At 39.3% G+C, this 22,633-nt stretch overlaps 1 protein-coding gene across 1 annotated transcript in view; it reads right to left on the reverse strand.

Moving 5' to 3' along the window:
- ANK3 (ankyrin 3) overlaps positions 1–22,633 on the reverse strand; it is a 287,134-nt gene that overhangs the window by 45,903 nt on the left and 218,598 nt on the right. The window contains exons 28-34 of the mRNA XM_040975812.1: positions 19,885–20,039; positions 5,717–5,928; positions 4,208–4,415; positions 3,123–3,219; positions 2,537–2,765; positions 1,317–1,442; positions 218–340 (exon numbers count right to left, since the gene is read on the reverse strand). Of these exons, the coding sequence (XP_040831746.1) occupies positions 218–340; positions 1,317–1,442; positions 2,537–2,765; positions 3,123–3,219; positions 4,208–4,415; positions 5,717–5,928; positions 19,885–20,039 (1,150 nt within the window). The remainder of the gene's footprint in view (positions 1–217; positions 341–1,316; positions 1,443–2,536; positions 2,766–3,122; positions 3,220–4,207; positions 4,416–5,716; positions 5,929–19,884; positions 20,040–22,633) is intronic.

The raw sequence follows: 22,633 nt of genomic DNA on the forward strand, positions 1-22,633 counted from the left end.
AATCTGACCTAGTAGCAGCAGCAATAAACACAGAACTCCATCATACAAACTATAAGGATTTGACACCACAGTAACAAGACTTAATGCATTTACACAAGGACACTAATAAAACTTGCGTTTCAAAATCATGGCACAGAGCATTCCTTAATTGCATATCAAGGGCCCACTTTCTCAAGACCAGATAACAAAAGTCAAACGAATCAGGATTGAGGGGTACCTTTTTATGTGCTGGCAGAGTGATATTTAAATTGCAAACAGCTGTTTGAGGCAGTCCTTTGGTTGTCTTTGGTTCTTTCAGAAAAGACAGCCGACCACAGGGCTCTTGGCTGGTATCTCTAATCTGGAAGAATTCAGGTAGTTGACAGTTAGGATTTTATGTAAGAGTTAAATGTATTTGCTGTATGCAGCCCATTTAGAGGCAGAAAAGGAAAACAATTCCATTACCTATCAACCAGGGGTGTCAAATTTGACTTCAGTAAGATTCAGACACTCAGCTACCAACCAGCCTTAAAGACAGGATTGTGACATCTGCCTGTTTTAGCCTGACAATTCACAGCCCAATTAAAGTTTATACAGGTTCTTCCTCAAAGCTTCAAGTAATGCAACAACAAATAATGACAATAAAACAATGGTTTTATCTCCTATTCTCTGAGAAGACAGACGATCTCTCTAGAATGCCCTGGATACGATCTGAAATGGAAATGGAACTGCAGTACTGAATTTGGATTTCACACATCAAATATTTGGCTAATGAATGCTAACCAGATATGATACATATTGGTAAGACTTTGCAAATATTTGCCTAAGCATTAAACATTTAAAAGTCGAAGATAGATTTTTAATTAATTATAAAGCTTAACTGGTGCAAAATTTAACCCCAGCAGACGTAGGGAAAAAATGTAACATCATCCTAGGAGTTCAGATGTGATAATGATTTCTCTTTCTTTTTTTTTTTAATGAGAGTGAGGTGAGACATTGCATACTAGTCCACTCTTCTCTATTTGTAGATTCATTCTGCAAATCTTCACAAATGTTTGGGGATGGGCTTGGGCCACAGCTGGGCACCAAGAACTCAGAGCAGGTCTGCTACATTGGTAGCAGGAATTCAATGTGGGTATCTCAGCTGAGCCATTGCATGATCCTGGCAGGTGTCTGCCCTGACAGGAACCTGGAGAGTTGGGAACTGAATCAAACACTCTAATGTGTAACATGGCATCTTAATGAGTAGACTAAATGCTCATTCCTTGTGGGCTATTCCCAACTAAATCAGCAACATTGGTTAAAAAAGACCAGAGTCTCCATTAAAGATGATTTACCTTGATGGAAAATGGCAGTCTGTTTTCTTTGAAAGCATAAAAGTTAAAAACAAGCTGCTGTCCTCCTTTGGTGAGAGGAGCCAGATTTCCATAACAATCAACATAAATAGGTTTTCCTTCTAGAACCTTTTGGAGGAAAAGAAATGCATAGCTTAATGTTAGTTTCTTTGAAGAATTTTTGAAATTTCAAATTGCACATGGTAAAAGATTGGCATGTTAGTATGTCACATGTCTTTTCATGAGGAAGTACATCTATGTTGCTATTGACCATAAAAATAAGGGCTTACAATTAAATAGTTACAACTGCAAACCATGAACAATGCAGAGTTTTGCATTTATTTCCATCCTGGCAATATTAAACATGTCTCACACAGTGCCTGACATCAATCACTTAGTCACATTGGCTTTGAAATAATATGGTTGACTCTAAGATACTTATGTGAATACTATTTGAAAAAGAAATCATAATAATGTGTATTGACAAGAAAACAACTCAAATATTCACAAGAAAGTGGAATCTCACATTCACTAGAACCACATTTTAACCAGCTGGAATAACCTCAGAATATACTTAATTATAAATATAATTATATATACTTATAATTATACTTATATAGTTGTAATATAATTATATATAGTTATAATTACATAGACTTGAAATAATGACAGATTGCATCCCTATTAAATTTGCAAAATAAAATCAACAATGAGCTCCATAGAACCCGGTTGTGTATAAACTAAAATTGAAATGTCAACGAAGGAGTCACAGGATGTGGTAAAGAACTTGCATTTTTTTTAACATGTTGGTTACTTAATACTATGTCAATTAATTTCATAACATTGTGAAGTGTTGCTGATGTTATGTCGGGGCTTTTAATTGATAGGGATGATACTCTACCAGCTCTACCTTCAGACCAGAGATAGTCTCCCCAACAAGCCGTTGAATTTGTCCGGACAATAAGATGCTGGACTCTATGCTTGGTATATGTTTGCAATGAAAGAATCTCATGTGAACTTGAACTTGGGTAATGCAAAAGGTAGAGGAATCCACCATGGGGGGAAGGTGGGGAAATCCCAGTACCTATAAAACTGTGTCACATAATGCAATGCAATTAATAAAAAAAATGAGCTTGATACCTTTGGTGAGTGCTATTATGGCTCAAAATAAAACCTTGTTCTGGGGAAATGTAAACAGATAACTTATTTTTGTAAACAGGTACCTCAATATCTTTGCTCCTTGCAACTTCCTCAAAATTTTCCTGCTGCTCTAAAGTTTTATCCACTTTGTCATCTGTCATGCAGAAACATCTCAGGGAGGATTCCACAGGATCATTCATTTTGGCAAATACAACAAACTTGGCCATGTATGGAACACATATTAATTCTCTGTACAACTGTGTGGCTAACCCAACAGTTTCTAGAACTTGGTGGCAGTCCGCAAGCCAAAATCTGAGAAAAGTGAAGTAAAACAGAAGGATAAAAATTCTTAACAAAGAATGCACATTGTTTAAAAGATTTTAACAATCAGAGGACATATACAGAGAAACCAAATCAGATTGCTAACTAGTTCATTTAGAACAAAGGTGTTTAATCTGTTTATCAACCTCAAACTGCTTATCATTTGGAAATAATTTGGGTAAGCAAACACTGAAGTGTTTCTTTTCCTATCCACAGAATACACACACGCGCGTGCGCGCGCACACACACACACACACACACACACACACACACACACACACACAATTTATTTTCCCAAAAGGCAATAAAATTTATCTTGAATGCTTTTGGAACTCTTTATTTCCATACCTGGCAGAAACATTGGTTGTAAAAGAGACACAATCCTTTACAAATGTCAAAGGAGTGGTGCCTGTGATGTCTTCCCACTGAGCAGGCGAGGTGCCCCCTGAGAGAACAGCAGCACAGGTTATGGACATGGCCGGGTGACATGTGCATCATGAGCCTGCTCGTTCAGAACAGCCAGTGACGGGCAGAACTTGAACACGGTCAACTGAATGGCAGGCACTGGAGGTAGCTTTCCACCCTACCCCTTTTGCACGTTTGCCATGTCCTTGTTACTTTTTTGTAACAAGGACACTTTCTAAATAGTGCTTTGCTATTTCACTAGTGATGAATAGCTGAAACTAAGAGCAGCTGCACTTTATTAACATTTTATAAGTGAAAAAAGATGTGTTGCAGATGGATAATGAATTTATCATTATTTTAAAAGCAATTAAAAACTGTGAAGAAACAGAACATTTTGTAACTGGCTGACCCCATTCAGTTTTCTAGAGTAAAAACTGGAGATAAGGTGTTAAAATTACTAGTCAGAAAAAAAAAAGATCTACGTTTGATACTCTTGAGTTTGCAATTAAAAATAATTTCAGAATAAACAAAGGATAAATTGAGCTCCAGATTCTGGGTGCTTATCACATACTCTGCTCTCCCAAACCCTTTACACATAGTACACTGGGTTATGCCAAAGAAGGCAGGTGAGAAAAACAAGCATTCAACACATGCCAGCTACTAGTGCTCTGGAGCTTCTACAGTTTTCTGCAAACACATCTAATTTCTGTTTCATTTGCAGGATTAGGGTAGGTCAACTACCTCTGTCTCAGTCACTCAGAAATGACCTTGGTGCTCTAGTATAATCAAGAATACAGCAATCATTCCAAAAGGGTAGTATTACCAATGCTAATCTTAACAGCAGGAGAGAAGACATCACTAAATTTTACATGGGTCTTGAAACCAGCAACTCAGAAGTGATTCTGGAGATAGCAGAGAAGAGGTGATGGACAAGTAAAACAGCTCATTCTCAACTTCCTACTCTGAATATTGGCGTGGTTGCATGCCATTGCAAATCAACAGGAAGACTAGCAGCAACTGAACCAAACCTGTAATGCTACAGAGAAGACGCAGGTTGGGCGTGGTGTCCCCCTTGTATCCATTGGATACACCTTCTCCTGATGGTGGGGGCACCGGAATGGTCATTGTGATTGGCTTATGGAATTTTCTTCTTCTTGGTTCCACAGTGACAATTGGGCTAAATGTTGCTTTGTTTCCTAGGATCTTTTTCACTATTTCATCTGGAACAGGCTGAGCCTAAGGACAGAGAAAAAGTCCTTAATTAAGTGAAAGTGGACTTTCCCTCCCCCACCACATGTTGACTCTCTTAAGTGATGAGACAAACAAATACAAATAACTACACTTTATTCTCTCCTGCTATTCCAGAAAGTCATGAAAAATAAAACCACCTAACACTGTGGCAGGAATTGGTCAACCCATGTCCTCAACCATGTCCTCAGTAGAATACTGACAGGAGTGGCTTGCAAGCAAGAGAAAGGGTTAACCTCTGGGCAGCGAAACTTCTATTCCAAAGCAAAGAGTGAGAAAACAGTGAGCTCAGTGCATCAGGATGCTTCAGAAAGTTCATGGAAAAGTGGATTGGAGAAATCACTTTACTTTGGTGTCAAAAATTCTGAAATACACCTGCAGACATTTCCCATGTGTTTTTAAAGATCCTCTTCTATTCTAAACCTAGGCAGGGCATCTGTTGCAATCTCCCAATGTCACCTCATACTCAGGTAGACAATGAGGCTTTCAGAGGACGGGGGGAAAAAGATCGTCGAAGGATTTCAATTCCAGTATATCTAACCTATCATCTTCACTGGCAAAGTAACGCAGTATGATGGGCAACAAGAACTCCATACCACATGGGATGAGAGGTGGTCCAGCTTCAAATATTTACAAAGACCTTCCCAGGTCTGAGGAGGGCTCAGCTGAAAAAAAAATCTGAACAACTTCCTCGGGTAGGAGAGTCCAGCTTCACACAAAGTGTATGAGCTCAGTGAAAATAGTAATTATTACATGAATTAACAGTGCAAAGCGACTCATTTTCAGCTCATTTCCCTTATTCCACAGAGAAGACAGTACTAATGAAGGCCTCACAGAAAAGCTTCAGTGTAAGACAGCTCATTCTTGCCAACCTTTCCAGTCAGCTTTCCAAAGCAAAGCAAGTTCCAACTGGTTTGGATGAAACCCAGGAGGTATGATTTACTGAAATCAAAGCAAACACTAAAACTCACACGTTTTACCGTAACTGGTTTTTATGATGTGACAGGTCATAAACCAAGTTTTGGTATGTTGGCCTATATATGACTGCCCATAACCTATGATTGAAAAACTGTATTATCAGAAACCAGAAACATATGTATACACCTTATTGAACAAGCCGTTGCACAAACATCACACTTAATGCGCTTTTGGTGAATTAGGTTAACAGTTCTCAAAATGGCCTGATTAGAAATAGCCGTAAGGAGGAACTTGGATGACTGCTTCAGGAAGAAAGCTATGGTCATGTGCTCTCTCCATATACCAAGAACTCCAGGCGTTGGGAATGTTACCTGGAGGCCCACTCGGATTCTTTTGGTTAAAGCACCCTCTGGGAATGACGCCTGGACCAGAGGCACTGTAGTGCTGCTCAGAATTCCCCCTTCAGGGCCGATCTGGCTGCTCTCCTGCTTGATCCGTGAAACCACTGCAAAATACTGGGGGAAATCCTTCGTGATAATCCTGCAGATCCGCTTCTTCCCTAGTTCCTCTGGGCTATCGAGTTCTGCAAAGAACAAGGAACAAACGATGGAAAAAGCTGCGAGACTAAGCACCTCCTCCAAATGCCTATGCGACAAACCAACAGGTGACTGGGACAGCCCAAATAATGCTAATCCATCAGGGGAGACAGAGCAACAGTGACCACGGGAGGGCGCTTCAGAAAACAGCGTGGAACAGGAGAAAGGGCGACTTCTTTTGGTGCAATTTTGTTTTTTAAAATCTGCCTTGTTTTTTTCATGTGTTATTGTGACTGTTCTGAAGATCTCTCATACAACAAGTTTTGCAAAAGCATTAAGGACTTTTTAATATACTTCAGTACTTTCAGTAAAATATTTCTATTTCTGAAGAGAAAAGCCCTTCAAAAATGGCTACTTCGCCCTAGGTGGGCAAACATCCCTCTTTAAGCAGGAAAACATTATTCTGTGATTATTTACAATGATCCACTCTCAAGTCATTCAAAATAGGTGTAAGTCTCAAAAACTGGGGCCTCCCAACAAAATGCGTAAGAATTTTGACATGTCTGAAAAAGTCTACATAAAGAAATAAAGCATATATGTGTGTGGTTTTTTATGTATACATAAGTATATGCATATATACATATGCATATACACACAACACATATGAGGGAAATTCAAAAGGTACACAGAAAATGAGGTTGAGGGATAAGATTGGAGTGGGCACTTGCCTACTAGTTTTGATGTCTCCTGGCATGCCTACATCCTATACCAGAACACCTGGGTTAACTCACAGCTCTGCCTCCGATTCTGTCTTCCTGCTGATGTATACCCTGAGAGATAAGTGGCCCTTTCACCCACATGGAAGACTCAAATTGAGTTCCAGTCTCCTAGTCGGCTCGTTAGTCTAGGGGTATGATTCTCGCTTCGGGTTCCAGTCTCCTGGCTTCAGCCTAGCCTCACCCTGGCTACTAGACATTTGGGAAGTTTTTAAATAAAGTTATAAATAAGTAACAACAGAAAAATCCTATCTTGCATGGTTGTGGACTGCAAATGCACAACTTAGCAGTTATTATGAAGAGAAGTCTCAACTCATGTGGCCATTTCAAGCACTGACACTACTTGTGGAAACCTTCATGCTCCTTTGTTTCATCAGAAGGCCATTCTGGAATTCCCAGATCTCCAGACCTCTGCATAATGAAATAAGTAACTTCCCCTAATCCCTGTAACCAAGTTATGTCTCATGTACTCATATGCTTAAAACACGTGCAATTGTTTTCCCATAAATAAAAGCCAATGGAAGTGTCAAAAATACAAGAAGGGGGTTTGTAAAGAGGCATAGCCTTTTAAGGCACTAGCTGAAGGTTGAACTGTGAAATTCTAGAACATTGCTTAAGTAAGAATATAATGTAAGTGACACAGACAGCAGGTAGGAGTAAGGAGGCAAGAGGGAGAGGAAGAAGCCAGTATTCATATAACTTTACACTCTATCACATGATCTTAACCTTGAACACAACTGAGGGGTAACTGAATTATGACATATTCATACTACGGACTACTACTTAGTTTTAACATGACTGACACAAGAATGAATTTACCTCTAAAACATATTAAATGAAAAAGCCAAGAAAAAATATCATCTCTGGACAATGAACACATCATATCTCTATAGTTTTATATATGAATTCACATCATTTACATGAAAGCAGAGTAAAGATCAATGCATTATGAGTTATTACATGTATAATCATACTAATACTAGCTTGAAACAATGGTAGATAGATATGAACCAATATGCAGTATAATGTAAATTGAATTTATGCATTTTAATTTTCATTTCTTACTTTCATAAATGGAACTGAAACAGTACTGAATTGATTTTAGCAAAATGAGAACAGGGTTCTAACATGCTGTTGACTGAAGAAGGCTCCAATCGGGCATGGAAGGGCAAGCAGCCTTGCAAGACCATTACATCCGGGCTTGTGACGTGACCTGGCAACATGGGTACATTCCCACAAGGCTTTGATTCTAAGGAAATTATTTGTGTCTATCAACAAATAAGGGTTTCCCCCCTTAAAAATATGAAGTAATCACAGTTAATAACATTAAATGATGATTTTCAGTGTGACCTGGCAAACAAATACATGTTCAACTCACCACCACTGAACATAAGAAATCTTTTGGGAACTATTGAGCCTCAGTCACTTCTCATACCAAGCAGCCATACTCTAAAATAAATCTGGTAGAGACCAATTTTTGCTTTAATAGTTTTATATTTAATAAAAACCTGCAAGTGATAATGTACCTCTACTTTCTTATTTTAATTCACCGTGAAGTTTATTATGTCCACTTATTCATAATTCAAATTACCATTCAGTGAATGTATGTTTTAAGTGAATTAGAAACCTCTGAGGCAGGCAGGCAGGCAGGCAGGCATTTGGCTCAGTGGTCACGACACCTTTTCCGCGTTCAGGGATTCTTGGTTCAATATCAGGATCTGGTTCCTAACTCCAGTTCCCTGCTAATGCAGACCTGATGAAGCAGAAGCGATGGCTGACATAACTGGACTGCTGCCACACACATGGCAAATCTGAAGTGAGCTCCCAGCTCCTGGAATCTGGGGGCTGAAGAGGAAAATGGGAGCTCTCCATTCTTCTCTTGTTACAGAGAGGAAGAGACAGAGATACGCACCTCCCCACATCCCCACATCACACATACACACACAGAAAGGGAGGGGTGTGGGGGAGCCAACAAAAGAGATGGAGAGCTCTTCAACTGGCTGGTTTACTTCCCCAATAGCTGCAAAGGTCAAGGCTGGGCCAGGTCAAAGCCAGGAGCCAAGAATATATTGCAGGTTTCCCTCGGGAAGCTGGATAGTGTAGCAACTGGGTCCGATGCAATGGCTCAATGACTAAATTTCCACCTTGCAAGCACTGGATTAACATATGGGCAATGGTTGGTGTCTGGGACCCTCCCTATACCCATGTGGGAGATCCAGGAATGGCTCCTGGGTCCTGGCCCCTGGCTTCAGATTGACTCAGCTATGGCAGCTGCAGTCATTTGGGGGGGGTGAACCAGGGATGGATGATCTGTTTCTCCTTGTCTCCATAAATCTGATCTGCCTTTCCAAAAAAAAAATAGATCCTTTTTTTTAAGTGTAGGAATTGGGGCACAAACCCATTCCCGTAGGAGGCACGCATGTTGCAAGTGGAGCCTTTATCTGCTATACTACAGTGCTGAACCCAAGAATGAGAGCTTTCTATATCTGTCTCCATCTCTTCACTAAATAATGAAATCATTTAAATCAAGTTCTTTTCTTTGAAAAAGGATCATAAAATTTCCCTGAAAGTTTTGCCTTGCAGCCTTTCCATGGCCATCAGGAAAGTAAGCTTTCAAGACAAAGAGAAATGTAGAAACAATGGCAACTGTCTCCCCAGGAGTGACCTGGTATGGGTTCAGATTTGAAAGTGGTCACCCATTTCAGTTTGGGAAGAACTGAAAACATATGACCAAGAGTCTTCCTTGTGCTCCCATCCTCTACACCTTGTGAAAAGACAATAACCTGCATGGGCCCGGCGCGGTGGCGCAAGTGGTTAAAGGTCCTCGCCTTGCACGCCCGGGATCCCATATGGGCGCCGGTTCTAATCCCGGCAGCCCCGCTTCCCTTCCAGCTCCCTGCCTGTGGCCTGGGAAAGCAGTCGAGGACGGCCCAAAGCTTTGGGAACCTGCACCCGCGTGGGAGACCCGGAAGAGGCTCCTGGCTTCGGATCGGCATAGTATCGGGCCGTTGCGCTCACTTGGGGAGTGAATCATCGGACGGAAGATCTTCCTCTCTGTCTCTCCTCTCTGTACATCCACCTTTCCAATGAAAAAATAATAAAAAAATAAATCTTTAAACTATACTTTTTAAAAAGACAATAACCTGCAACCTACACAGGATGCTATGGCTGTGGTTGCCAGTGTCACGTGCCCTACCCTGGCCAGATCCTGGCACCTACATGCCAGGCTTCGCCGGTGGAACCAGATCCTGTATTTTTCACACTTAGCTCAGGTAACTTTGTAATGTCCCATGTTTGGGAAGCACTGTCATCATGGACCTTTAGCTTGCACCTGACCATCAAAACTTCAGAACCCAATTTATTGCAAATGTAACAACATGATTCTATGAAGGAAAAAAAAAAAAACAGCTGAAGGGTGGTTCAGTATGAGGAGTTGCTTATGAGACAACAGGCATCACATATTTTTCATAGGGTCTCCCCCATAAAGGATATAGTAAATGATCCCATAGTTGTAGAGTTAAAGAACAAAAGAACAAAAGCAACTGTAAGCTAATGAAGCGTGCAATTAAACTTGAGCTTCTTAGCTTTCAGTGTAATTCATAATGCCCATCCAAAGCCTTCCTTTCCTATTTTTTTTTAAAAAAAGACTTATTTCTCCTTTCTTTTAAATTTGTTACAAATCAGATTTTCAAACACAGTAAGATAATTAAAGGGAAGGGAGAAGCAAGTGCTGATGACAGGTTGTTCTAGCCAGGAGGAAGGTTGAAATTTACTAAATGTCTTTTGTGACAGGTGAGTTATTATTTTACTCACATAAAAATGAGTAAATAGTGCGGGCAGCCATGCAGTTGGGACTGATGGAGCAAGGGTGTGACTAGCTCCTCGGTTAGCAAGGCTATGAGTTTCCAGCTGTGTGGCAAGGCCCGGCAGAAAGTCTCTGGTCACTTCATTGCTGCCTCACCCCATCGTATGGACACTCAATCACCTCTCTGATGTTTGATAGAATTTTCCTGAGAGTATTGTTGTTTTTCTGCAAATGTGAAATGATTCCTGTAACTGGTATAATACCTCAAAGTAATCAATCATGTTATGGTAAAAGCGTCTTTAGCAATTTAAGGCAATGACACACAGCTAAAAGCATACAATAGTACAATTGAGCCCACAATGTTTCCAAACATCCTGTTATGTGCCCACCTTTGTCCTGGAGCTTGCCCTAACATAAATAATATTTTCCTTAAGAAATGGCTTGATAATATCTTGGAACAGATGGCAATCATGGAGGTACAAAGAGTTTGTTTACCATGTGCCTTGAACTGTTTCAACACATAAAATTACGCATTTTGGTTTCTCAAAACGGAAAGCAGAAAACATATGGGACATCTTCTAAAGGGGGACAAATGTGAACCCCCAAAGAAAAATGGCTTAAAATCTCAACCTTATACTGGCACTTATATTTAGGGAAAGAAAACAGTTTATAAAAACTTCTATCTTATATTGGCACTCATATTTATGGAAAGAAAGCAGTTTATAAAGTCAAAAAGAAGTTTCTTATAAAAGCCCTCTGTAGGATGGCTGAGTTGCCCTGATCCCTTTCACTGACCTTTAAGAAAAGAACAAAAAACAATTGAATCATCACTAGGTGAGGTGATGGTAATTAATGCATGATTGATTATAAGATTTAATAAAGAATCTATAATATATGCTTTTATAAATTCCTTTCATATATAAGCTTTTCTTTTCATTCAGTGCTCTATATATTTTAAATAATATTAGTTTAGGTTTAGTGAAAATTGACTTTGGATATAAGTAACCCACTTGTCACTATGTAACCGCATGTGCTCCCTACTGGCTTTAGCCAGGTCACTGCAGGTTTGAATGAGTAATAGCTTGCTCAAAATATTTTCTCTGAAGTAAAATAATAATAGTGTTTTTTTTTTAGGATTGCTTTTGTAACCATTCTTTTATAACGAAGTAAAAATGAAACAATTGGATGTTGTGCAAAAGCTTGTGATGATTTGTGTAAATAAAGAAGGCAACTTCTGAGTTGTCCTTCATGAGCATCATGCCACAGTGGTCCACATCTCCTCCTTGTCTTCTCAACAATCCACAACAAGCTCTCGAGTCAGCCGGAGCTGGTCTCCAATAAAATAGGGTTGTAAAGTTCAGAGAGGTCAAGTGATGTGCCCAAACTGACCTAGCTGGATAGTTCTAGAAATGGGATTAGACTCTAGGTTTGAAGGTTAGGGAAGGGAGTGCAGTCACACACATTGACGTTAATAATTCCTTAACATTACATCTTGGCAGACCAACTGGCACACGGGTGTGGTTAGTAAGTGGATGAGTTAACAGCTTTGTGAACCTTAGCCAAAGATCTACCTGACATGTTACTGGCCCAGGCTATTGGCAGAACCCACTACATTGGTACAGTTTCCTCATCTCACTCATTAGTGATACATTTCTCAAGCACCATATAGCTCCTTCATTTGTAAAAGGTGGTGCCAGGGTTTTTCTCATCACAGCAATAAGGATCACAAAAAACCAAAAACCAACCAACCAAACAAACAAAAACTCCAATGGCTATGGAGACCATGATACAGTGAAGCTTAAGTAACAGAATGAAATTGTGCTTCATGTAAATACTCTTTCTTCTTAGACCTTTCAAATCTCACGCTGATTAGTTGAACCTTACTATTCCATGCATGAGATTAAATGTCTCAGTAACTCAGTCCAATAGTGACATGATGCTGTCCTGTATCAAATTAGGTTTGGAAGTCTATCTGGGACCCAGCAGGTTTCAATGTGAACTATAGAAAGAATACTAATGACCTCAAGGTTTTACCTGAGTTGATTTATATAAATAGGTTTTAATTTCTGGTTAGGTAAATGCTCAGCTTGATATTCTTCTAAGATTGGGATATTTGATGGAAGTAAATAAAAAGGAGCCTGGGAGTATAAGACTTAGAAAGGGCAAGTTAACCAGGATGGCTCTGGGCAGTCATTGCAGACAAGTACCCAAGCTGTGGCTCTGCGTCTTTGCTAGTTCCTGAACTATGTTCTTCAATTGTAATGTCAGAATAAGACATTTCCAATAGGTAAACATTGTAAGTAAATGACAAAAACTGCTTATTGCAATTTTCTACCAAAGCTGATATACATTATTTCCAAGGTCATGCAGATAGAAAACCAGTCTGCAGTGGATTCCAAGGAAAAATTAAAAAGTTGGGAGTTTTAAAAATTCATACCTCAATAATTTATATTTCTACAACACATAAATCTGAATTGCTATCATTTCAACATTATTCAATTTTTTTAAAAATTCTCCCATTTACAAAAATTAAATAACATCAACTGGGAGAAATGAACGAAATAAAAATCAATGGAGTAAGAATTCAAATCTACCTATAGAATTTGTTGAACATAAAACCTGTAATATAGAGACTGAAGTATCTTAGAAAATTACAGACTTTTACTTATTTGGAATTAAAATTCAGCTCCATCTGAATATGCAAGTTTTATAATGAATTTACACAAGATGCTATAAGAGGAAAAACCCTCAAATAAGGTTATATGATCCTTGTTCCTCTGGGTAAGCACAGAGGTGTCTTTTCCACATTTTAAAGCTTCATTCAGAAAGAGTAATAGACACATGGGAGATGCCAGGATGGTTTAGGGAGGTCCTCTGCACCTTTCACAATGTCAATACTTTTACTCCTACTCAGTTGTAACATCTCCTCTGTGTCAATGTGAATCAATATTACTTCACGTGTGAACATCCAGCTACTAGTTTTGTTAGAGTTGCACAAAGCAGTAAGTGCAAAAAGATGAGTATCAGGAAACAATGACATGCCTGTTTTCTCCTCCAGGTTTTTGTTTTATTTTATTCTGTTTTGTTTGGTGGCAACAAGGCAGTGACAGAGAGAAATCATCCACCCCCTGGTTCACTCTCCAAATAGCCATAATGGCCAGGACTGGGCCAGACCAAAGCCAGGAGCCAGGAGCTTCTTTTGGCCCAGGACTCAGGGCATCATCTGCCATCTACTTGGGTGCATTAGCAGGGAGCTGGATAAAACACAGATCTGCTGGGACTTGAACTGGTACTCATATAGATGCCAGTGTCACGGAAAGGGGTCTCACCCACTAGGTCACACACTGGTGCTTCTCCTCCACTTATAAATTTCCATATGATTTCTGACTATTATGGAGTTGAAAAGTGACTTTTAGAAAACTAATTTCTTTAAAAAATTACTTTTAAGAAATCAATTTCTAGCCACTATACACTTATGAAACATAAGAAAATCAGGGAGACATGCTCATCTTCTTGAATTTGAGTATCAGATCATTTCTGCTTACATACAAAATAACCCCAATCGTCCCCCACAGCCTTCCACAGTTCCCTGGCATTCCTCTGAATTGTGTGTGGCTCCCCTTGTTGCAGAAAGCCATTTCCTCTCCTGGTATGTGTTTCCCAATTATTAAGAAGTAGTGTCAACCAATGTGGAACATAAACCTTGATTCCATTTTTTCATCCCATTCATCTATGTAGACATTCCATAAACTATGAGTAAGTGACAACTCTGCCAAGAGCTGTTCTGTGTCCCAGGCCAAGATGTCAGTCAGTCCCTACCTACCACTTCTAGTGAATGTGAATCTATCTTTAACATGGAGGATCAGATATAGTATCTTTAAAGAAGAGCAGGAGAGCTCAGAAATCCAGATGCATGTAGAGCTCCATCCAGATTGGTGCACTGAGCATTGCTGGGGTTGGCACGCTCACCTCTCTAAGGCAGCCTGACCCTGAACAATGCAATGCCCAGCCCCTGAGAGGGCTGAAGCCCTGACACATGGGCATCGTCTCGACCCACTCATGTTGCATAAAGACACACACTGGGAAATCAGTATAAGCAGACACACAAGCAAACATGGCATTGTTAATTGAAGCTCACTCACTATGGTCCAATTTCCACTTCTCAACTAGTTGGTTTAGAGGATGTTCTGGTGCTGCTTGCTTTTGCAAGGGAGTCCTCACTGTTCAGTTCATCTTAAAATGTCCGTTTCATGGCAAATGATTGAAAGTCAGTGTTGTGTTATTACTTAATCAATTGTTTTGTGGGTATGCTTTTTCCCCTCCTCCTCACCTGCATTCTGATTTGGTTAAGTGCGATTTTTATTGCTTTCTTTGGAATTCTTCAAAGCTGTTGCTTAGCTTCGCCAACAGATGGTGCTGTGTACAACACAAAGCTGCATATTTCACTTACTTGAAAAATGACTTGACACTTTAGGATATCATTTGTCTTATGCCTAACAGTAATAAACAATTTAAAGTAAAAATAAACAAAAGTGGCTATTTCTGATTGTTGACGCAGCTAGATAATAAATTTGGAAAATGTGTTACATAGTAAGTACTAATTTTCCTTTATGATAGAATAGTATAATTATTAAACTAAAATTAATTATCTTTAAAATGCTACACGTTATCATCTGAAACAATGACACGTAGTGAGAAAATATTTTCTTGGCCTAATAAAACTATTTGGGGGAGATTTCAACATTTTGATCCAACACAGTGATTAAGATTTTAAAATAAGAGCACAATTTATACATGTCCTTAAGACCTTCTATGTGATACTCTGGTAGCCTTGATTTTTATTTTTAAATCCTGGTATGTAAATAAACTCTACACACTGCTCAGAGTTGGACTAACAGCACTACAACAGAAACCATGTATTTAATTTTACATTTTCTTTTAGCTACATGATACAATAAAAATGGTCAAGAGAAAATAATTCTAGCCATCACCCATTTTGCCCCACATATCTAAAATATTTCCACTTCAATGTGCGACCAGTGTAAAAATGGTTAACGAGATATGTGGAGGAAGGTGCTGGTCTTCACATGAATTGGCATAGTCTGCATTAGCAGCACATTTCAATTTGTTCAGCTCCATTGCCAGTGCTCAACAGCCAGACGGGACTGGCAGCTACTGAAGCAGACAGCGCAGAGCTGCGGCATTTTTTAAAAAGTTCTTTGACTTTTAAGTTGAGCGCCTCAAAGCACTAAAGAGGAAGGAATTTTTCACTAGCAATGCTCCCCAGTCTAATATAACACTCTTGAGGTTGGATATGGGACGCATGATTCTAAACAAGTGCGATTCACCTTTGTGAGTTTAATTCAAACAAGGTTGTCATTAAACTTACAACTTGGATTCAATTTGGTGCCTTGCAAAGGTGATTCAGGCACAGGGATGCGTGGTTTCTGTTTTATGGTGTCTTTCCTCTGCTGAGAAAGCATGAATTGGCATGGAACAGATCCAGACCTATGTCTGCTGCTCCAGAGAGAGGCTGGCCCTGCCTCACAGGCCCTGCATGCCCGAGCAGCTGTTCTCCAGGCCATTCTAACCCTTCCTGCCATAGGGCTTTGCAACCACACCTCGTTCAAGAGCTCTGTGGCCTTTGTCCCCAGGGTTGCCAAGTTACAAAGAACACTCGACTCCATTTACGTTTTCAGCTTCACATTTTCCTGAATATGTACCATACAGGAACTTAAGAGGACGATTTGATTAGTAAAGACAGAGTTAAATGCCAGCTAACATTGAAGTCAAATTTCTGTTCTACAAAAAGTACTAGGAGAGCCACAATTCATTTACAGACATACAAATCCAGGGAATCTAGATTTCAGAAGTTCAGATAGATTATTTCCTGGTTGGGATATGGTGGTGATAGAATGTATGCCTAGGGGATGGTGTTGTGGCAAAGTGGGTAAAGCTGTAGCCTGTGATGCTGGCACCTCACATGGGTGCTGGTTCAAGTCCCAGTTGCTCCACTTCCAATCCAGCTCCCTACTAATTTGGGAAAACAAATTAACTGCTAATTGGGAAAGCAGTGGAGGATTGCCCAAGAGCTTGGGTCTCTATCACCCACATGGGAGACCAAGAAGAAGCTCCTGGCTCCTGGCCTTTGCCTGCCCTAACCCTGGCTATTGTGGCCATTTGCGGCCTCTTTCAGTAGGTGATGTTCTGATGAGAAAGAAGGATCTGTGAGAACAAAAGAACAGTGGTGGACAGTGGAGTCTGCACTTGGGCAGAAATCAGATTCAAGGAGCTTCAGGTGCAAAACTGCAGGCCACGATGCCTTCATTATTCTTAAAAACTTTATACATAAGAAAATCACTGTGCCTTGAAAGTTTAGTTCTCATTCTTGATTTAGTAACTTTCAAGTCTAATTTTTTTTTTTTTTCAGACCTGGGAGCATCTAAGCTTCCTTTTAATGATCAAAAATGGAGTCAAAGGGTGTCTGGTCTTAAGAAATTGCAGCAGGGAAATCCAATCTGCCATTTTCAAGATTAGACGTGAAATTCAAGAGAAAGGACGCTGTCATTTCTTCAAAATGTCTCATGGAAGCTGTGTGCGAGAGTGTCTAGCCCATCATTGGTCTAAGCAAAACTAAGGCCTACTTGAAAACTGGTTTTTTGAAAACAATATAAAGACAAGTCAGGACAAAACAAGAAATTTTGTTCAATAGACATCTTTTTAAATAACTGTACATCAGCTGGATTACTCGTACTATCCTAACCACTCAAAAATGAAGGACGACACTTTCACAGAATGAAGGGTTCCTGCCGGAACGGTCCTCTACAGTGAGGCAGCCACTGGTTCATGTGGCTATGACATATTAGACAAAATGGAAAATGACATTTCTCACTGGACTTGTCACGTTTCAAGGGCTTAAGAGCCACATATGACTAGAAATGACAATACTGGACGACTCAGATACATAAAACATTTCCCTGTTTGTAAAGTCCTAGGCAGTGCTTAGGTTATTCCATTTTTGTCTAGAATATTCTCCCTTTTTCCAAACTTTTCTTGAAGTAAATGTTCTTTTACATTTTTTATTTCTCGGGGATTGACTGTTTAAACATTTATTTTCATTAACTTGAGAGGCACAACAAGAGAGAACAAGATTTGTTAGTTTACTCCTCAAAGCTTGCAGCAGCCTGGCCTGGGCCAGGTCTTAACAAGGAGTTAGCAACTCCATGTGAATCCCTGGCCCTGATGGCAGCGGCCCAAGCCCACGAGCTGCCATCTACTGCCTTGCAGAATGCACCAGCAGGAAGCTGGGTCAGAAGTAGAAGTGGGACTCACACTCAGGTTTCTCTGATTTGGAATGCAGATGTGGGAAGCAGTGGCCAACTTGCTGTGCCACAGCACCAGCTGCCTCCCAGGGGTGAACTATAATGAAAGCTGGGATGACTTTGTCCAGACAACTTGGCATTTTATCTAAACTCATCAGCATCCAAAATTTAGTGAGTTAGCACTCTAGATGCTGCATTTTATAAATCAGTAACCCACTTTATCATTTCCATAAAATCTTCCCATTTATTTAAAATACTAAGAAAATTTATCTCTGAAAAATTTACTTATTCTACTGTCTCCATTTTTATCTTGAATTACCTATTTCTTCAGCACTTTTACAAATACTAATTAGTTTTGATCTCCTTATGTATATTCTTTTTTAAAAAGGTTTATGTATTTGAAAGGCAAAGTTACAGAGAAAGAGGGTAGAAAAGAGAGAGAGAGAGAAAGAGAGAGAAAATCTTCTATTTACTGGTCACTCCTCAAATCGTGCAAGCGCCAGGACTGGCTGCACTGAAGCCAAGAGCTTCATCCAGGTCTCCCATGAGGATGGCAGGACCCTAAAATATAACTTGGACCATCTTCCATTGCTTTCGCAGGCACATTAGCAGGGAGCTGGATTGTAAGTGGAACGGCTGGGATTTGAAACAGCACTTATTTGTGATGCTGGCATTATAGGCAGTGGCTTAGCCCACTAGGCCACAAGCAGCCTGCTCTAACTCTTTCAAATAACATGCTTTTAAAAGTGATTATAATTAAACAATCTTAGAAAACAGGTAAACGAGATTTCAACCTCTGTCATGCTCCTGAATAGGGTAATCTTAGATAAGTTCCCTAAACCTCAATTTACTTCTTTGTATAGTAGGATTAAAACCACCACTTTTGCAGGATTGTGTTTTCTTTCACATATTCATATAAGACTGCATTTGTCAGTGTCTCAGCAATTACGTATTTCACTCTACACTGCTAGAAAAGTACCTTCCCATTCACGGCTGGGGCGATTGTGTCTTCTCTCTAGCCTTTGCAATGACAGGTTTTGGTTTCTGAAGAATGAATATATTAGTGACCATACCTGATATTTATCAAAGGCTTGCTTGGTGATAAGAACTCTATTTCATAACTGTTCCATGTAAATGTTATTTATTCCTCCTGGTAAGACCATGAAGTACAGAACGTAATCTCAATTTCACAGGAAAAAACAGGTAGGGGAATCCAGAAGTTGCCTAGGGTCACCCTCAAACACCCGCAGGTTGGTCTAGATTGCAGCTCAAACCCTGAAACATTGACAGACTGTGCAGGATGCCTTCCAAAATCCAACAGTCACATACGCATGAACTTCGCTTTCACTGGCACATTAGCAGGGAGCTGGATTGCAAGTGGAGCAGCTGAGACTCAAACCAGCATTCATATGAGCACTTTCCCCAAAGTATTTTTTCAAACTATCCTTGCATACCAATCTTACTAGGTCAAAGGGCAACATTTTCAAAATACTGTAGCTTTCTTAATTACCTTAGATGACACTGTTTTAAGAGAATTATCATTCAGGAGCAATTAAAAATTTATGGAGTATACTGAAATAATCTGGGTGTAAAGTGAAAGAGTTTGGAAAATATAATGTGAAAAAAAATGTGAATATATTTTCTGAAAGAGATCTACTTTGCAAACCTTCCATTATTATCTAACCTTTTCCTTACCTTTTAATTTTTTTCCTAAAGAAAAATAAAGATTTAGTTGAAAGCAGAAGTGCAGAGACAGGAATAGACAGTTCTTCCATCTACTGGCTCACTCCACAAATGGCCTGCAAGTGGAGCAGCTTGGACTTGAAAGGGCACCCATCTGGGATGCCTGTAGGTAGCAGCTTCTACCCACTATGCTACAATGTCAGTCCCGAACTTCCTCATTTTCAAATTTGAAAATTCTTGCATTTTGCAAAGACTGGTATATTTGATTAAAGACTGAATCATCAAAATGCTAGAATACTGCAACTGTGGGGTTAAAGTTAGATCAAGTGGAATCCCACGCCTTGGAGAAAAGAAGTTCAGCCATTCTTTTGGCTTTGACCTACACACGCTGACTTGAAAGGGACCCATGGCTATTACCTTCATCCATGCCATTTAGCAGTTCAGTTAAATCTTCATTTTTACTGTCAAACTGATGCTCCTTCCACGTTTCACCATTTTCACTTCGAAGAACTATGAGTTCTCTCTCTTTTCCTCTCATGGACCCAAAGTGAGGGATTTCCACTATGACAGGGCTGGAAAAAAAATCCACATTATTTTGATATCAAATTAAACATATTTACAACACCATACTTTAAAAAAATTGTTCCATCAACAGTAATCATTTGAAAATCAGAGGTGCCACTAAGGTTGGGAATGATTTCAAAGCTGCAGAATCATTTGCTAATTAAACAATAATATATTAGAAGCCTGAAAACATGCCATCATTCATTCATTCACAAATAATTCTTGTAGGCCTACTGCATGTTAGGCATTGGATTTAATGGGGGAAAATAGCAAAAAATAGGAATTTTGAATCAAGAAATTCAAACATTATTAAAATAGGCCATAAGCAAGTTGGCCTATTTTTTTGGAAGCACATTAATTATACAAAAAATGCTAGTGTTTTAAAAGGACACAGTCATTTCTTTTAAAAAAGAAATTCTGTAAATTTCTTAGTTTGAAAAATTATTGCTATTTTTTCCCCTTCACAAGAAAAGAATCAGTGTAACAATCTACTCCCTCCAATAGTTTCCATGACTTGCACGGCCTGTACTCTTTCAATAGTTTCTATGATTTTTCAATTTGTGAAAAAGCAGTGGGCAACTTATGTTTCCTGGCTCTAAATGTAACCTGCATTGAACATTCAAATTTCCTGAAAAATCACTCCTTGGCTTGAACAATCATAAATATTTTTGACAGTGTCCTTTTGAAAAGGAATGTAAAAGAACGGCTGCAAATTGAAGACAGCCAACCAAGCCATGGGAAATCATTTGGTTAAATTTTAAAAAACGGATAAGTAGGTAAAAAAGATGAATGGAAGTAAGCAGACCACAATCACACACAGTTTATGTAGTTGGATTGTGCAGCTTTATCTTATGACATGTAAGTAGACAGTATCATTATTCTCCTACAGAGGTTGTATGTAACCTCACGTCTTGGTCTTTGCACTTTGGCAATAAATGAATATGTAGGCTTAAGTAGGTAACAGCATAAAAAGGGACATTAGTTGTTATGATCAAATGAAATAAATATAAGTATGTGCATAACAGATTCATTACAGAAGCATTCCATTAAAATTGGGGATAATAAATAAGATAATTTTACTTTTGACAGAGTAATTATAACTCTATCAAATTAGATATCTTTTATAATGTCCTTATTAGGCAAAAAAAAATATACATATATCTCCTAACAATGTTCATCATTTCAAGAGTTAAGCTATTTACTCTTGTTTGCATCTGTCCTTAACATTTAGACATTCAATTTTATTTATTTGGTGAAAAAAGATACAATCTTTGCAGGTTAATGTGTCAGATACTGTCTCTGTCAGTCTTTTAGGAATGCGGCGTTGTGTATGACATCCAACAATACTGGAGAGAAGGGATGAACAAAGTCTCTGACCAAGGTGAAAGCCAGGCATAACTTTTCATAACAGGTTTCCTCATGCAGACTGCCAAGGCAAGAACACCAACCAGACAGACAAGCGGACAAACCACAGATACCAACACATCTCAGCTTCAGCGAAACAAGACGCAAGGACTTCGTAACTTCAAAGCAAGACCCTCTTGGCTGCCTATTCAATTTTATTGAAACATCTCATATTCCCAACACATTTCAAAATCAGCTCAGTTATTAATGACTTTGCCGCTCAAAGTCCGTAGACATAGTACTCAAAAGTACTTATTATGAAGCTCTAATTCCATAGTCAGATACATATATGAATATTTATATACATACAGGTACATCCTTCTGAGCAAATGTTGACTCCAAGCCTGCAGCTAACTAGATTATTCTAGGTTAAAATTGAAAACTGTCAGTCTGTTTTTTTAAAAAAAATTTCATATTCAGAAGAAACATTTCAAAGGAAAGAAAGGCTTACAGAAGCACAAGGTGTGAAAGCAGAATGCTTGCAGTGAATTCCACATGCTTGAAAAGCACAAGGGAGGAGGCAGTGCTACATCAAGTCAAGCCACTATGATTTGTTTCTTTCAGTGACACACATCAACTGAAAGCATTAAGAAGAACTTAAATAAACTAAGACAGGAATAAGACCATGGGTGTGACAGAAAAAAACTGCAAATGGAAAAAAGAAAGTGTAGACATTCTGTATCTTGTCTATTAAAGGTCCTACCCAATAAATTTTGTTCCTTGAGGCCCAAGCTGCAGGATTCGGCTAACCAAGCTCTCACCCTCATTTACAGGGGGAGGATTGGTAGGAAGATGCAGTTTACTGAATAACATCCATGCAGCAGGAAGAGAAACGAGAAGGGGAGATTGTGAACAAGCTGTCAGTCACGACAGAGCCTGCCTGATTTGCACCCAAGTGCCACCTCAGACAATGAATTAAATTGCTTTTTTCCTTTTTTTTTTTGTAAAATACCACATCACAGCTTATTATCCCCTAAAAATTATCTTTAAAAACACATGTCCCCAAAGCACTTATTCATACAATATGGTGAGATAATTCCAGCAGCTCAAGGTTGTCCTAACAATGGTGCCTTGACTTCCATAGGGCGCCACTGGGATTCCGTGCACTTGGCTGAGCAGAGAGCATGCTTCTTGGTTAGTCAAAGCCTCAACCAGCGAAGTGAGTTAAAAGACGGATAAGCCTGTTAGCCTTTCACAG

This window comes from Ochotona curzoniae, unplaced genomic scaffold, assembly GCF_017591425.1.
Source record: "Ochotona curzoniae isolate NIBS_2020 unplaced genomic scaffold, NIBS_Ocur_1.0 contig_2692, whole genome shotgun sequence".
Lineage (NCBI taxonomy): Eukaryota > Metazoa > Chordata > Mammalia > Lagomorpha > Ochotonidae > Ochotona > Ochotona curzoniae.